The sequence below is a fragment of the Bison bison genome, unplaced genomic scaffold (genome assembly GCF_000754665.1).
Source record: "Bison bison bison isolate TAMUID 2011002044 unplaced genomic scaffold, Bison_UMD1.0 scf7180017864213, whole genome shotgun sequence".
Taxonomy (NCBI): domain Eukaryota; kingdom Metazoa; phylum Chordata; class Mammalia; order Artiodactyla; family Bovidae; genus Bison; species Bison bison.
This window is the reverse complement of record NW_011494785.1, coordinates 11,470,077-11,486,498: the sequence shown is the minus strand read 5'-3', so window position 1 is coordinate 11,486,498 and position 16,422 is coordinate 11,470,077. Positions and strand designations below refer to the sequence as shown.

Here is a 16,422-nt window from a genome sequence, read left to right as displayed (position 1 = left end):
TCATTAGCTGCTCCAGTGGCGGTAAAATCCAGTGGAAAGTGTTCCAAGGTCTGTATTTGATTATGAAGTTTCCCTAAGTCCAGGCCAATGTCAGAGCTGTTCCAAACACCTGAGATAGGATTTTTAATTTTTTCCCATTCATAATCTGTTTTGTTTACCTTTAAAGATGTCACGCATATCCACGGGTAATCAGCGTGGCAAGACAGAGCCATTTTCACTTTTAAAGCCTGTAACTCAGTCCCAGTATGCATTATTGCCTCTTCCAAGGCATCTACCCTCATCTCCAACTTTCTATCTATAGCTTCCTGTGTTGCTAGAGTTAGAGAAACATTTTTAGACCCGGTATCAACATATTGGGCAGTATGCAGTTGTTAAGTCAATGATATTGCTGCTATTAAAGCTGCTATTCCCAGGATAAGCAAGCCCACAAACCGTCACGATCGCATTAAATCCTGTAGTTGTTGTAATACAGCAAGACCAAAATTATCATATCAATAAGTGGTTACATCATAAGATAAGGTGGATGTTGTGACACTACAAAGGAGCAAACATTATATTGAGGGTTTAAACAAGATGAGAGCATACATTGTTCACAAGTCACTACATTGGGTCCACCAGTGAAAGTCATATGTACATTAAGTTTTCCAGAATTGTTGGTAAAGAGAAAAACATAAGAAGAGGGTAGACAAGCCAAAACAGAATAAGTAGAATTATTTTCTGGTTGGAGTTCACACTGCAGCAGCCCCATCAGTCTCGCCAGGATCTCGATGTTTATCTTGCCTCCCCTTCTGGCGGGCTCCTCTTTTGTGATCGAAGCAATGGGGAAACTGGATGTCTGGGGGACTGCAGCATGGCAAATCAGCCTGTCCTGGATCTAAATTGGAGAATCTGCATCCTGTGGAAAAATACAAGCACATCCTCGACTGCTAGTTAATAATGGGTCAGGACCCTTCATTGTCCTGAGAGGAGGTCCTTCCATTTGACTAATGGTTTTGTATCTTGTTGTTCCGGACGAATCAGCATTTAGGTTATTTATTACAAAGAGAGCATGTTGTAAGATCTGATGGGGGGAACTATACTTAAATTCCCCTTCCTTTAATTTTTTGAATTTGTATTTTTAATGTTTGATGTGCGCTTTCCACAATGGCTTGTCCCTGTGGAATATAAGGGATGCCTGTATTATGTTTAATTTGAAACTTTATACAAAATTCCTGAAAAGACTTAGAAGTGTAAGCAGGAGTATTGTCAGTTTTCAGAGCTTTTGGCAGGCCCAAATATGAAAAACAAGTAAAGAGATGTTGTATCACATCTTTAACTGCCTCTCCAGTACGAGCAGTTGCAATAATAACATGAGAAAAGGTATCTACAGTTACATGAACAAAGGACAGTTTTCCAAATGAAGAGACATGAGTTACATCCATTTGCCAGAGTACGTTAGGTTTGAGACTGTGAGGATTAACTCCCGTAGGTAGACTATCCGCCCCTGGCAGTCATGTATGGATGTGAGAGTTGGACTATAAAGAAAGCTGAGCACCAAAGAATCGATGCTTTTGAACTATGGTGTTGGAGAAGACTCTTGAGAGTCCCTGGACTGCAAGGAGATCCAACCAGGCCATCCTAAAGGAAATCAGTCCTGAATATTTATTGGAGGGACTGATGCTGAGGCTGAAGCTCTTAATACTTTGGCCACCTGATGCGAAAAACTGACTCATTGGAAAAGACCCTGATGTCTGGGGAAGATTGAAGGCAGGAGGAGAAGGGGACGACAGAGGGTGAGATGGTTGGATGGCATCACTGACTCGATGGACCTGAGTTTGAGTAAACTCCAAGAGTTGGTGATGGACAGGGAGGCCTGGTGTGCTGCAGTCCATGGGGTTGCAAAAAGTCAGACACAACTGAGCGACTGAACTGATACCTCCACATGTTCATGAAACACTTTTTAGTATATTCAGTTCTTTTTTTAGTACTTTCGTTCCAAAATGCCCACTGAACCCAATAAATTGGTATTTTTATCCACTAACAGGTCATAGCCCACAGTTGAAAAAAACTGGTCTAGAGAGACTGGAGTGGGGAAGGCAGGTGGATTGATTGTCAGTGTCTGGAACATGTCACATGTGGAAAGGTAGAAATCTTTTCTCAAGTTAAGTCATATGTGAGGAAGGGATGTGGCCAGGCATTGTAATCAGTCCTTATGTAGTTGAGGCAGGTTACAAAGCAGTGGCCAGAGAGAGACGACAGCATGTTAAGGTACTTTCCTTTTCCACGGTGGTGGCAGCTAAGTTTCCTGAGCTAGTGTCCCTAGGGAATGTTGTCAGGCGTCATATGTAATCCCACATTAAAAGGATTGGGGATTTCCCTGGTGGCTCAGATGGTAAAGAAAGTGAAAGTGAAGTGAAAGTTGCTCAGTTGTGTCCGGCTCTTTGCGACCCCATGGACTATTCAGTCCATGGGATTCTCCAGGCCAGAATACTGGAGTGGGTAGCCTTTACCTTCTCCAGGGGGTCTTCCCCACCCTGGGATTGAACACAGGTCTCCTGCATCACAGGCGGATTCTTTACCAGCTGAGCCACAGATGGTAAACAATCTGCCTGCAATTGAGGAGACCCAGGTTCTATCCCTGAGTCAGGAAGATTCCCTAGAGGAGGGCACAGCAACCCACTCCCAATATTCTTGCCTGGAGAATTCCATGGAGGAGCCTGGCAGGCTACAGTGCATAGGGTTGCAAAGAGTCAGATTTGACTGAGTGACTAATACTGCTTTCTTTCCTAAAAGTGATTTCTGCATGAAAGCCCACTGTTCCCTCTCAAGGGGAAAGGGTTGGTGCACTCTCGCTCTGCGCTGGATTGTCATTGTTAGTTTCTCTTCCTAAAGACTTCTTCACCTGTAAGTCAGGATTGTCAACGGAGAAGGGTATTTGGCTGTATGCTACAGAGGTTTTGCTTTGTTTGTTCTCTATTTTTGTTTTTCACACATTCAACATTGAGTTTCTCCAGTGTACCAGCTCCAGAATTTGCTAATGATACAAAGTGAGTAAAACCAGACACAGTCCATGGATTTGTGGAATATGCAGTCCAGTGAAAGCTACACAGTGAGGCAATCACACAAATAAATGAAAACTCCTGTTTCTGACCATTTCTGTGACAGAGTGTTAGGAGAGTATAAAATTAGAGGAGCTGTGTTAGTCTGGGAAGTCAGGAGAGGCTGTTATGTCTGAAGGAGTGAGTAAATGATGGTGAGAAGTGGAAAGAGGCAGGGAGGAGGCAGGTAGTTTAGGCTACATTAAGGATTCTCATTATCTTAGGCGTCGTGGGAAATCAAGTGTTTTGAGCCAGAAGGGTTATTTTTTTAATCAACAATTTAGATGACAACACAAAAGGTATGTTTACTAGATGAGGATGAATGCAGACTTAGAGGAGGAGTTAGTGTGGTTGATGGTTAAGTCACCGTTTAACAAGATTCCAGTGTTCTGGAAGGGGGAGAGCAGGGTGAACTCCAGGAACACTGACTGTGATTGCCGAGTTAGTGGAATCTCTCTGCGATTACAGCATTGGTACTTGCGGTTAATCAGAAAAAGCTTGTTCAAGTGGAAAATCATTTTAAAAGGATATATAAATATGTACTTTGAACATACTACTTTTCACTTAAAACATATAAATACATATTCATTTTGCGTGTAGGCACAAGAATCTTTGAAAGTAAGTTCTTAAACAATGGTTTGCATAAACCACACTCGTAACGCATCATCTAAAATCACATTTCCAGTTCTTTAAAGTGAGAACCAGATACATTTGAAGTCATCTGGATACAAAGCTTTTTCCCTGAGCCTTTTATGGTTGTTTCACCATGCCTACTTTTTTGACAGTTCTTTTTGTTTTTTCCCCCAAGTGTCTTGCTTTTTGTAGTTCTTTTAAAGCTTTTAACCTCATCTTTTCTCTTTTCTTTCACATTTACATTTCTGTGGTTTATGTAATATGTAATTAAATTATGTAAGAACAACATACACCGCAGGCACACGCCAGCAAGGCAGTGCGTGTCAGTGGCTCATGGGAAGCAGAGCAGCAGGGGAGACAGCGGCACACGGAGAGCTGGTCAAGGGCGTCGGGCTGCAGCGCTGTCTTACGGGCGGAGAGGCGAGTGCACCAGTGTTGGGAGCTGTTTAAGCGGCAGTCACCAGGAACGCTTCTGCAGTATGTTTGTGTGTATATATATATTTAAAGCGATAGTTCCAGTACAGAAGTTACAAGATTGGAATAAACCCAAAGTGTGGCATGACTGGTAAGCCAGAGTGTACAATGTATAGGGTTTAAAGCAGCATTAATGAAAGTTTGAGTGGCAGAAAACAGTGATCTCACTGAGTGTAAGCATTCAGATCCCAGTGGGAACAGTATGTTCTGGGTGAGCACGCGACTGAAGGAGTTAATCCAGAGGCCATCTAGTTCTTAACTGTTTTCTCCAGAGCAATGCCTGTAAACATAGACAGATTCTCCTTGCATTTAATCATACGGCATTGTAAACTGACTGCATCCATAGATGGACCATAAAAATGTTTGTTTTTTTTTTAACAAATTGATCACATTTAAATGCCAATACTTCCTGAAAATTTTTAATGAATTCAGATTTTACAAATAAAGTGAAGAGATCTGTTTAATTGTGCTCAAGATAAATTTCAGCAAGAAAGCTGCTTTTGTTTGGCTTGAAAAAGTAGTTGAATTTGTGCAGCAGCTTTTGATATGACAGCATGCATGTCATCTTGTTTTAAAACCATCAGTCTGCTTTAACTTCTGTTCGTCATGACTCACGCCAAAAGCCTGGTTCATCATGACCCTGTGCTGATGGAGTCAGAGTTACACCTGTGGAAAAGCAGACTGAAACCTAGTCTGAGGAACTAGATGTTTCCCCTGGACACTGTGCTTAGCTCATCTTACGTGATTTCTCTTATCATCAAGCCATTGAGACCATTGTCAACAAGGTTTGCAACATTGTACTGTCTATGTCTGGTAGAATAGGATGCTGAATCCATATTTCAGTTTGAGCAGAAATGACCTTCATAATATATCTGTAGTTTGCCCCCAACCTATGGAATTCCTCCTGCAGCTTGGAAAAAGCTTATGTGGTTGTCTTGATCCAGTCTTCTCCTTGGAAACAGCTACTATAACCTGTCGGTGTGGGAGCACACAGCAATGTCTGTCGAGCCTTAAAATGAAAGATATACCTCATTCATATGGTCATAGGTATCTGTCAAGCAAAGACAGGAATTAATCCTTGTCATTGTTTTTTTTTTTTTTTGACCATGCAGCTTGAGACTGAACCCAGGGCCTCGACAGTGAAATCTCAAAGTCCTAACCATTAGACCACCAGGGAATTCCCATTCCTAGTTGTCATTTGTTTTTTGAATGTAGTTAGTTAGTGTGGTCACTCAGTCATGAGACTCTTGCAAACCCTGTGAACTGTAGCCCGCCAGGCTCCTCTGTCCCTGGGATTCTCCAGGCAAGAATGCTGGAGTGGGCAGCCATTCTCCAGGGGATCTTCCCAGCCCAGGGATCGAACCCAGCTCTCCCACGTACTGACTGAGCCCCCAGGGAAGGCCTTTTAGAGTTTGCTTTCCCTCAGTCTAATACGTAGAACTTCAACGTCGTCTCATCAAGCGCTGCTAGACTTGATCTCTGGAAAACCAGTGAACTCCATGTCTTCTTGTGCTGACATGGTTAACAGAGTATCTTGGAAAGGCCCTTTTTCTGGAGAAACTGATAAGATCAGAGCACTGCACAGGCTTCTGTGAAGATTGCTGGCAGTACATCTGAAGCCATTTCATGTTGATGCAGAGATTAGAGTTACGCTGAAGCCTGAAGCTTTGTCTCTTGACCCAAGCTGCAGATCCCAGCCGTGTTGCCAAGCATCTGTTTTAGGGGCTCCATCTGAGCAGCAAGTGCTATTGTTTTACCTTTTTTGGCCAGAAGAGTTTTCGCCATTGGTTGCTTTTTACATTTTCCAAAAGATGCTTTCAAAATAGGCTTTACCACCATCAGCACACAGCGAGCGAAGCCAGGAGTCAGCTTCACCACAGGGCAGCCATTCATCTCACTGGAGACTAAAAGGAAGTGATATTACCACCAGGTTCAGTTGCAGTGGCCCCTCTTAAAACACCGGCAGACCCGTAGGTAGTTCTGGAACGGATGGCACTCTTCCGCGGGAGGACTCCTTCCCTCCTTCCTCGGCACTAACCTGCAGACCCGCTCAGTCAGGACAGGTGGCTTCTTCAAGGTCCCTCCAGCAGTGAATGTTTTCTTCCTCCTTTGCAATGTGATCAGCAACCTTATGGCAGCTTCAGAAAGCAGGGCTGTTTGGAGGCAACTCTGTTTTTCTTAAGTAGTCTACTCAAAAATAAGATCTTGTTTGCCTGAAATATTTGTCGTTTGAAACATTGTAAGGCACTTCTTGAATTTTATTGCCGTAAGCATCTATTGGCACGTACCATGTGATAGAAGTACCATAGCTTTAGTTAATCATGGCAGTTATAGAAGTAAAAGCCGAAGACTTGGGAGCATCAGCATACTTTTTTCCCCTGACAGTTTCCTGACAGATTAAAAATAATGCTAATGGCAGGATGTGTCTTTAACTCATTGGAAAACTTGTGGTTATCATCACACGGCAAGGAGGATGACTGCTTATTATTTGACCATGCAGTGTGTAACAGGCATTAAGGATGATTTTATATTATTTTCCCACCTACATTAGCATCCGATGCTATCTCACTTTCATTTGAAGTGAAATTTGACGTTGTTTAAAGGAACAACAACAAAAAATCAAAAGTTATTTCCAAATTCACAGTGCACCTCAAGGGAACCTCCTAGTGGTACAAAATCTTAACATCATTTACTTTTAGATCGGCTTAGCGAGTAAGGACATTTTGCTTAGATGAAATGGTGTGACTGTATTTTTAAATATTTAAAAGATTAGAGAAGATGAATAATATTCTGTTTTGTAAGTCCAGAAGGTATAAGGACTAACTGATGAATATTGTAGAAAGGCCTGTTTCCACTCAAGGTAAGGCACATTTTTGAATATTTAGATCCCCCCCATCCACAAAATGGTCTACTTTACAAAACTTCCTCCACTTGGAAGTATTAGTACTGTGTCTTTGCTACCATGCAAACAGCTAACCTGTATTGTGGCTTCTGTTTAATGTCTGGTTCCTCATTTCTTAGTCTGTGAGCTCATTCACTTTAGGGAGGTGCTGGAGCGCTGCTCGGAGCGGGGTCTTAGGAGTCAGGCCAGAGGGCCGGCTGTGACCTTGAGCCAGGGGCCCAGTTCTCCGTGCTCCATTTCCTCACCTGTAAAGTGGGGGTCACCCCTCACCCTCTCAGGGTGCTGTAGGAGTCTCAGGAGTTTGTCTCTGAAGTGCAGACCCTCTAAAGTGGGGGTCACCCCCTCACCCCTTCGTGGGGGTGCTGTGGGAGTCTCAGGGTTTGTCTCTGAAGAGCAGACCCTCAGCAGGTCGGTGCTCACACCCTGCGTCTGTCTGCTGTGTCGGCAGCACCTGGGCTGAAGGACACACGAGCACTGGGAAGGAGTTCATGGCCATCTTCCCATGATGTTGTAGAAAGGTTTTGTTTGTTGGAGAAGACAGACGGGTAGCAATTTCGAAGGACCATAACAGTCTGGAGACAGGAATCTCAGCACAGAAATTTAGGGCAGGTGCCTTGTGTGTGTAGGGGAACACAAAAATATGGTCCTTCTAGAGGACTTGACTTTCTTCCGGATTTCTGTGGAACCTTATTCCGTGGAAGATGTAGTAAGTACTCTTCATTAGAATATTCTCCAGCTTCATTTCACTGCTTCTGAATAGATTGTTAGGTTCTAACAATGCTTTGACTTTTTATTTTTTGGTTCACTTCTGCCTTACTAAACTTTCAATCTGTAATCATTTTATTTTCGATACAAGACACAACCCATTTGTTAACTTTTTCTATAGTCCAGGGTATGTTCAGTTTGTTTATGGTATAGATTTTATTAAAATCCACACCATCCAATTTCTAGTACTCATGAAGAATGTCTCTTTTTAAAAAGAAATCACTTACGGTTAACTGTGTAGTGCTTTCATTTGAATCAGTTCTGCCACTTTTACCCAAGTACTCTGGCCACGTCCTTTCGGTAATTCCATTTTGCACTTTCATCTGCAAAATGGGATTACTGAAAGCACCAACCTCACTGGCTATTGAGGAGCGAGCGAGGCACTGTGTGGAGTGTGTTTAGCGCGGAGCCTGCAGAGCCTGGTCCTTAGTGAGTGTCTTCCCTCCCTTCTCAGGAATGTTACCACCATTCTCTGTCCATCGTGTATCACGAGTCAGCACTCATTTACTTCCTCACGTCCTGAACCAAATGATGTCCCCAGTGAAGAGCCCATCCCTTTGCTGTTGCTTTTCAGTTGCTCAGTCGTGTCTGACTCTTTGTGACCCATGGACTGCAGCACGCCTGGCCTCCCTGACTTTCACCATCTCCCAGAGCGTGCTCAAACTCATGTCCATTGAGTCGGTGATGCCATCCAACCATTTCATCCTATCCTTCTCCTCCTGCCTTCTGTCTTTCCCAACATCAGGGTCTTTTTCAGTGAATTGGCTCTAAACATCAAGTGGCCAAAGCATTGGAGTCTCAGCTTCAGCATCAGTCCTTCCAGTGCATATGTAGGCCCTTCCCTTAAAACTGCCTTATATGTGGGTAGGTTAGAACAGTCTGAGGAAGCACGGGTCTGGATCAGAACTTAGACCAGCTCCAGAATGGTCTTGATGAAAGCACTTCAGAGTGGGACTGGTCTCAACCATCCCAGGAGGTGTTTGCATTGTGAGAAGGGAAGAGACTTTATACCCTGTAGGGGTGAACTGGGGACCTACTCCTTCCCTTTATCAGTTTTTTGGTCTGCCTTCTTCCTCTTCCTTCCTCCTGCCTCCTCCTGACCTTTCCCTGCTTCTTTAGGTGAATAAGCACAGATATCTGCTCTGGGCACAGGATCCAGTATGGCCCCAATGCCTCCGCATAGAGCGGAGTGGCCCTGTACACAGGATTTTCCCAGCTGAGCCCAAATTTAGGGAACATGTGGCAAGGTTCACCTACTAACTTCTGAACTGCTGTCCAGAGCTGTAAAGGGGATTCTGTTGGTATTGCTTGCTATTTAGAGTCTTTTACAGGCTTCCCTGGTGGCTCAGACGCTAAAGAATCTGCCTGCAATGCAGGAGAGAGACACCCAGGTTTGATCCCTGGGTCAGGATCTGAAGATCTCTTTTGTTTGTACAAGGTCAGCTTATGTTGCTTTAGACTTTTTAAAATAAGTATAGAGGAGTACTTGAGATACTTGATTCATACGTGTGTATGAGACTTTTTTTTTTTTTTTAGATTCTTGTTAAGAACTATTTGTATTTGTTTATAGCAGTAGCAAAACCTAGAGGTTTTATGTAACGTCTGCAATGTCCTGGTTGCTCAGAATTGGACTTTGGTTAATTGGCCGTGATAACAGTTGTTTCCTACAGCTGAGCACCCTGAGGCGAGAAGAGCGGTAAAAGGGTGAAAACCTCCCTTCGTCAGCGGGGTGAGATACCTGCGTCTGAGGGTTAGACCTAGAGATGTCTGGCATAAACTTGAAGAAAGGTGTAAAAGACTATCAGAAACGGCACTAAGGGTCCTTTTTCATCCAGAGAATGTTCCTCTGTGCACTGTTAACCTTCAGTCTGCACTCAGTTACCACTCTGCCTGGGTACCCTTTTAATAATCTTCTGATTTTTTTCTTTTCATTTTCAGCTTACGGAAAGGTGTTTCTTGTGCGTAAAGTAAGTGGCCACGATGCTGGAAAGCTGTATGCCATGAAGGTTCTGAAGAAGGCCACCATAGTGCAGAAGGCCAAGAGCGCGGAGCACACGCGGACGGAGCGGCAGGTGCTGGAGCACATCCGGCAGTCGCCCTTCCTGGTGACGCTGCACTACGCCTTCCAGACGGAGACCAAGCTGCACCTCATCTTAGGTGAGTGCCGCTTCTCGGCTGACTCCGGCTCGCCACGCACACTCTGGGCCTTGAGTTGTAACCTACCCAAAGGTGGCACACTTCAGACTTAGAAGAGTGGAGTCTTGGGACTTCCTGGTGGTCCAGTGGTTAAGACTTTGCCTTCCAAACAGGGAGTGAGGGTTTGACCCCTGCTCGGGGAACTGAGACCCCACATGCCTCACGGCCAAAAAAACAAGAACGTGAGCAACAGAAGCGATATGGTGACACATTCAACACAAGCTTTAAAAATGGTCTACATCAAAAAAATCTTCAAAAAACAAAAGAAGAGATGAAATCTTTTGACTTCCATTCTTCTCTCCATGGTGCCATTTCCTTGAACATCCGGAATTGCTCTGGATTTGGGACCTCCTGGCCTGAAGAAATTTGTGGCCCTCTTTTTCACACTCCTTTTTAATCTTGAACACGGGAGTCATTTGGGTGGCTGCTTCCCTGGGCGGTAAATTCTCTTCAAATGTGAGGAGTTGAATGGGAAAGTGGGCCACAGCTCTCAGGAACGTACAGGTGTGGGCCAACAAGGATATATTTATGGAAATCAGTAATTAGGGAAAAGAAAAGATTTTTCTTAGAGATGCTTTGCTTTTCTAGTGAAAAGCCTGGTTTTACGGGAGAGCCCCACAAGTCATCAGTACTCTGCTCACTCCCGTTCCCACCCACAGACGCTGTCTGAATCCTTTCCTTCATGGACTGCAGCCCGCCAGGCTCCTCTGTCTGTGGAACTTTCCAGGCAAGAGTACTGGAGTGGGTTGCCATTCCCTTCTCCAGGGGATCTTCCCAAACCAGGGGATCAAACCCTGGTCTCCTGCATTGCAGGCAGATTCTTTACCACTTGAGCCACCAGGGAAGCCCTGTCAGCTAGAGGTGGACCACTGTGAGCTTGTGGGCTTCAGAGATGTCCCCTGTGCAGATTTGAAATCTGGCCAGATCTCTTTTCAGAAAAGCTGTACCGCTCCCTCTCCCTGCTGGAAGTAAATGGCAGTGCTTCCAGAGCTGCTCCCCTCCATCACAGAACGCACCTTCTGCTGCGCTTGCAGTGCCGTCCTTATGGGAACTTGCGCATTATAATACCCTGGTACCGATCTCCTGTGAGGATTAAGTGAGGTGGAATTTCATACACAGTGCTCTGTGAGCATAGCCGGCTCTCGTCCCTTCGGTGTGCTGGCCCTCTGCTCGGTGGAGTCCTAGTTACACTAACCCCCACAGCAGCACTGCCTCTCATTAGAGGTGCTGAGGTGCTGGAAGCTGCGTTTCCTGCAGTCACTTATCTTGTATAAGCTTGAGAATAAAGATCTGAACTCAGATCTGAATCGTGAAGTCTGTCTAACAGTGCCCCTTGTTTTCTCCAATTATTAGTGATACAAATAGACTTTTTAATATATATTTGGCAACTTTATCAAATGCTCTCATTTTGAAAATTATACTTTTATTAATGCTGTCTATAATTGCATTCATTTTTTGAGGCCCAGTTTGCAGTGTTTAGCATCCCCTAAACCATCCCAAATCTTCCGTACCCGCAGGCCATAGTCTCCCTGTCTGGTCAGGGTCCCAACTCCAGCAACCATCTGCCTGGTGTCTCAGGCCTTCATTCTCCTCCTGTGTGTATCTGTTCAGCTTTGCTGTTTACTGATTTTTAAATAAAAGTCCTTCTGTATTTTTCCCCAGTAGCGTGTAGTGGACAGGGCATCGTAATACAATGGTTTCAACATTTTTAGCAGCGGAACCCTTCCCTCAAGTGCAAACACAAAGCTTCAATTGGAAAACAGATAGAAATGAGGAGCGGGGCTTGAGTCTGTCTCAGAGCACAAACCCTGTAGTTTATTTCTGGTCCTCCCCCAGTCACAGTTGCCGTGGAGGCCTCAGGGAGTCTAGGAAGACTCGCTATAAATGATCCTCTCGTTCAGTGAACAAGATTTTACAATAAACTGGCTCACGACAGTTAAATCAGACGCCTGAGCTCATACAACTAGTGCGAGCCCCGAGAGGGAGAGCCGGACTCCTGGGCTCTGCGCCTGCTGCCCTCCCCCAGCCTCTCCTCTGTTCCCTGACGTGCTGTGCTCCAAGTTGTTCACTGTAAATACTGCACTATTAACCTCAAAGTAGATGAGTGGAATATTTTGGTTTTGATTAAAAAACAGTCCTTGATAACGTTGCTCTTTTTGTTGTTGCTTCTTTGTTACTTTTGCTCTTTGTCAGTGGCCCACAAATAAATAAATACAAACCCAAATGAGAAAGCCCATCTCTTCTGGCAGCTCAAGAGCAGAATGTAGACTGGACCGTGGCCTTGTCCCTCGTAGGTGAGGCAGGCAGCGCGTTTGGAAGGCCTGCCCTCTACCTCCTGTCCCCGCAGATGCCTTTACTCTCCTCCTTTTTGTGCGTGTTTGTAGTTGCTATTTGACTTTAAAGACAAAACTTTTCAGAAATCTTGAACGGGACTTTATTAAACTGTTTTTTCGTTTTTGTTTTTTCTGGTTCTGTTGTTTGTTTGCAGTGCTTGGAACGCATGCTAGGTCAGTCTTCCAAATACGGTCTCAGTCTGCCAGGGCTGTCATGACAAAATATAAGACCGGGTGGCTTACTGAGCAGAAGTTTCTGCCCGCACCACGGCACCAGTGGGAGTTTGCCGTGCGGGCCGTGAGGGAGGGCCTGGCCCAGCCTCGCCCCAGCTCGCGGACGCCCCTCTGACCGCCCTGCACGTGGCTGGCCCTCTGCAGGCACACCTCTAGTGTTGCTTTTTGTGTTCAGATTTTCTCTTCTGGTGAGGATTGGATTAGAGCTTACCCTGATGGCCTCATTTTAATAACTTACTTACCTCCTTAAAGGCCCTGACGACTAATAGAGTCACATTCTGAGGTACTGGGGCTGAGACTTCAATATGTGAATTTGGGGGAGACCGTTTCAGCCCGTAACTGTCTTTAAAGGTGTGTTGATTAACTTTATCTAGGTTTTGTGTACTGTTAGAGATTAATAGCAAGAGTTCATATGTCAAGCAAGCTTTTCAGGGATCCAGCTGGCTGACCTTTGTCTGATGAGTAAACAAACATTATAGACCCTTTAAAAACCTTCACTGTTACTACAGAAGCAGATACATGCATGTAGAAACTGTAGCAAAACGAAAACAAGAAAACATTTTCAGGACCAGAGTTTCCTTCCTGACACCTCTCTCTGTTACTACCTTAGCGTGTCCTTCCAGACCTTCGTGTCTGTGTGTCTGCACGCGTGTACACTTTATTAAGATGAAGTCGTCCTGTACAAGGGATTGGTAACCAGCTTTTTTTCTTTTGATATATTAATGATGTCTATCTTTCCTGGTTAATGAATTTTCATTTCACTTAATATCTGGTGATACTCATTTGTCTGTTGCCACGTAACTTTAAAATTTCATTGCTTAAACAATAATGGGTTCTCTCGTGATGCTCTGGGTTGGCTGGACTTGGTCACGTGGTAGAGAGTGGAGGGCTGGCTGGGCTTGAGGGCTGAGCTGGTGTCATTCCCGTGTCTGAAAGTTGCTGCTGCTCTGGCTGAGACCCTCTCTTCCTCTGCACGTGGCTCTCACCCCGCAGTGCGGCAGATCAGCTTCTTCCCATCATGGTCACCTCGGGGCAGCTCGTGCAGACAGCCAGGAGGGCGAAGGGAGGGGTCACGAGGCGCTCTGAGGCCCTGAAGCTCACACAGCCTCACTTCCCGCAGAACCAGCCCAGGTCTAATGAATAGGGAAGCAGGCTCGGCTTCTTGTCATGTGCTTTTTAAAAATAATATTTTCTTACACACATATATATAATTGACATACAACATTATATATTATATATTATAGTTGGCATACAATATTACTGTAAATTAACTTCAGGTGTACAACATAATGATTTGATATTTGTATGTATTGCAGAACAGTCGCCGCAGTAAGTGGTTAACATCCATCACCACCCATAGTTACAGAATTATTCGTTGTTGTGATGAGAACTTTGAAGGTCTACTCTTGTAGGAACTTTCAAATATGCAGTCCAGTGTTATTAACTATCGCCACTGCGCTGTGCGTTCCATTCCCGTAACTGGTTTGTTTTATGCCTGGAGGTTTGCCCTTTTGACTGCCTTCACCCGTTTCATCCATGCCCCAAGCTCCCACCTCTGGAGCTGTCTACTCTTTGTTTCTTCCTCTTAGATTCCGCATATAAGTGAGATCATATGGTACTTGTCTTTCTGTTTGCCTTCATCCATGATTCATCCATGATGTCGTAAATGGCAAGATTTCATGATTATGGCCAGATGATATTCCACTTTATGTGTGTGTAGAAATGCACACAGACATGCACACACAACAACCCACATTTTCTCTGGTCATTCATTCGTTAATGGGCACTTAGGGTGTGTCTCTGTCTCCCGTTATAAGTAACACTGCGGTCAGCATGAGGGCGCACGTGTCTTTTCAAGTTAGTGCTTTTGTTTTCTTCAGATGAACACTCAGAAGCGGGTTGCAGGATCGTATGGTGGCTCTATTTTTAATTTTTGAAGAAGCTCCATACTGTTCTGCATCGTGGCTGCACCAATTTACATTCCGACCAACCGTACACAAGGGTTCCCTTCTCTCCACATCCTCAGTAGACTTTGCTTCGTGATGTGGCGACTACAAAGGATTTGTGGCCATCTACCACACAAGTTTGTGTTCACATTTAACTCATTGTCCCATAAAATCCTTTGTAGCTGGTTTGTTCAAACCAGGAGCATTCACTTGGTTGTCTGCTTGAAGTCTCTCAACCTGGAATGCTCCCTTTTTTATATCCTTGGTTTATTGATCTGAAAACATATAGTGACTTTAGCTTATTCCTCTGCTAAATTCCAGTATTTGGGAAATCGGACCTCAAGTCTTCATAAGTGGACATTAGATATTTTTGCTGGAACACACCATATCACAGTGCAGAAACCAACGATCTGGTTGTTAGTGATGCTCAGACTAAATTACAAAGGTGATCATCTGATCTGTTTATAATAGAGTTATGTTTGTTTTTCCCTGAGAAGTGAAAATAATCTGTGATGTTTTGATACTTTATGGTTTTAACATTTAACACTTCATAATTCATTGCTTAAATCAACTGTTTCATTGTGAGTTACAAAATTGTTGTGATGAGAATGTTAAAGGCTTACTCTCTCAGAAACTTTCAAATATGCAATCCAGTGTTATTAACTGTAGTCACCCTGCTGTACATTATATCCCCATGACTGATTTATTTTATAATTGGAGTTTTTAACCTTTTGACTGAAGGGTGATTTTTCTAAATCTGTCATTTCTTCTACATCTATTAGTTGGCATTCTTCTGAAAAAGTATGGCTTTGTCTCATCCACTGTAATTTTTTGTTTACCCTGAGATCCTGAGATGTAGTTTCTAATGGAAAGACCAGATGCAGTCCCTTTGATTGCCAGTATTCAAAGAAAGAAGTTAAAGAACATTCAAATGGCGCTGTGTTTCAGGATCCCTGATAATCAGTTGTCTTCAGCCATAACCAGAGGCGGCCTGCTGTGTACACTGCTCTGGCCTTTCTTATTTTCACTTCGCAGGGTATCCTGGGGTTCACGCTTTATTAGTTTGTAAAGCTCTTCCCTGTTCTTTTTTGTCTCTGCACAGGTTTCCATTCCACTCCGTAGCACACCCGATCAGTCCTCTGGGGTGGATCCTTGGGTGGTCTCCAGTCTTACCCTTTGATCCAGAGTACACAACTCGTACGTGTCATTTCCCACTTGCGTAGGAAAAAAGCTAGCCTTAATTCATGGGAAGAGGTTGCTCGATCTGTATTTTTGCCATCTGTAATTTCACATATACCTTTCCACAGGGGTTGTGCCCTTTTCACTCCCACTAGAATTGTGTTAGAGTGCCTATTTCTCCACAAAGCATACTCTCAAACTTCTGGATATTTGTCTGTCTCATAGATAGGTGGTGTCTCAGTGTAGAGTTAATTTGAATTTTTTTTGTGGGGTTGAACATATTTTCGTATGTTTAAAAGGTCATTAGTCTTTCTCTGCACATTGTCTGTCTGTCCTCTTTGCCCATTTGTTTCCATCTCAGTTTTCTAGGAGCTTTGAGGTTAATCATTTGTAATAGTCACAGTAAATCCTTCCCTGTTTTCCACTTTTCTTTTGACTTTATGATGTTTTACCTTGTAAAACGTAATTAAATTTATATGGAATAGAATTTGTTTAAAAAGATCTTCATGGCTTAGGGCGTTTAAGTCATAGTTAGAAAGATCGCACATTCCTGAGGTTATAAGGAATTCACCTTATTTTCCAGTGCTTGTATGGTTTATTTTTGCATGGAGAACATCACAACACCACACACTAAGTCCAGGTTTACACTGACTTGAGGTGCTGCCTTTTACATACCTTAAATT

At 43.9% G+C, this 16,422-nt stretch overlaps 1 protein-coding gene across 2 annotated transcripts in view; it reads left to right on the top strand.

Moving 5' to 3' along the window:
* The window catches only part of RPS6KA5 (ribosomal protein S6 kinase, 90kDa, polypeptide 5), a 173,493-nt gene that overhangs the window by 47,527 nt on the left and 109,544 nt on the right, over positions 1-16,422 (top strand). Inside the window, exons 1-2 of one of the 2 annotated variants that reach the window (XM_010845185.1) lie at positions 9,346-9,580; positions 9,790-10,008. In XM_010845185.1, coding sequence (XP_010843487.1) covers positions 9,852-10,008 — 157 coding nt within the window. In that variant the 5' untranslated portion in view covers positions 9,346-9,580; positions 9,790-9,851. Of the gene's footprint in view, positions 1-9,345; positions 9,581-9,789; positions 10,009-16,422 lie in introns of those variants that run through there. The other variant, XM_010845184.1, reaches the window with a different exon arrangement.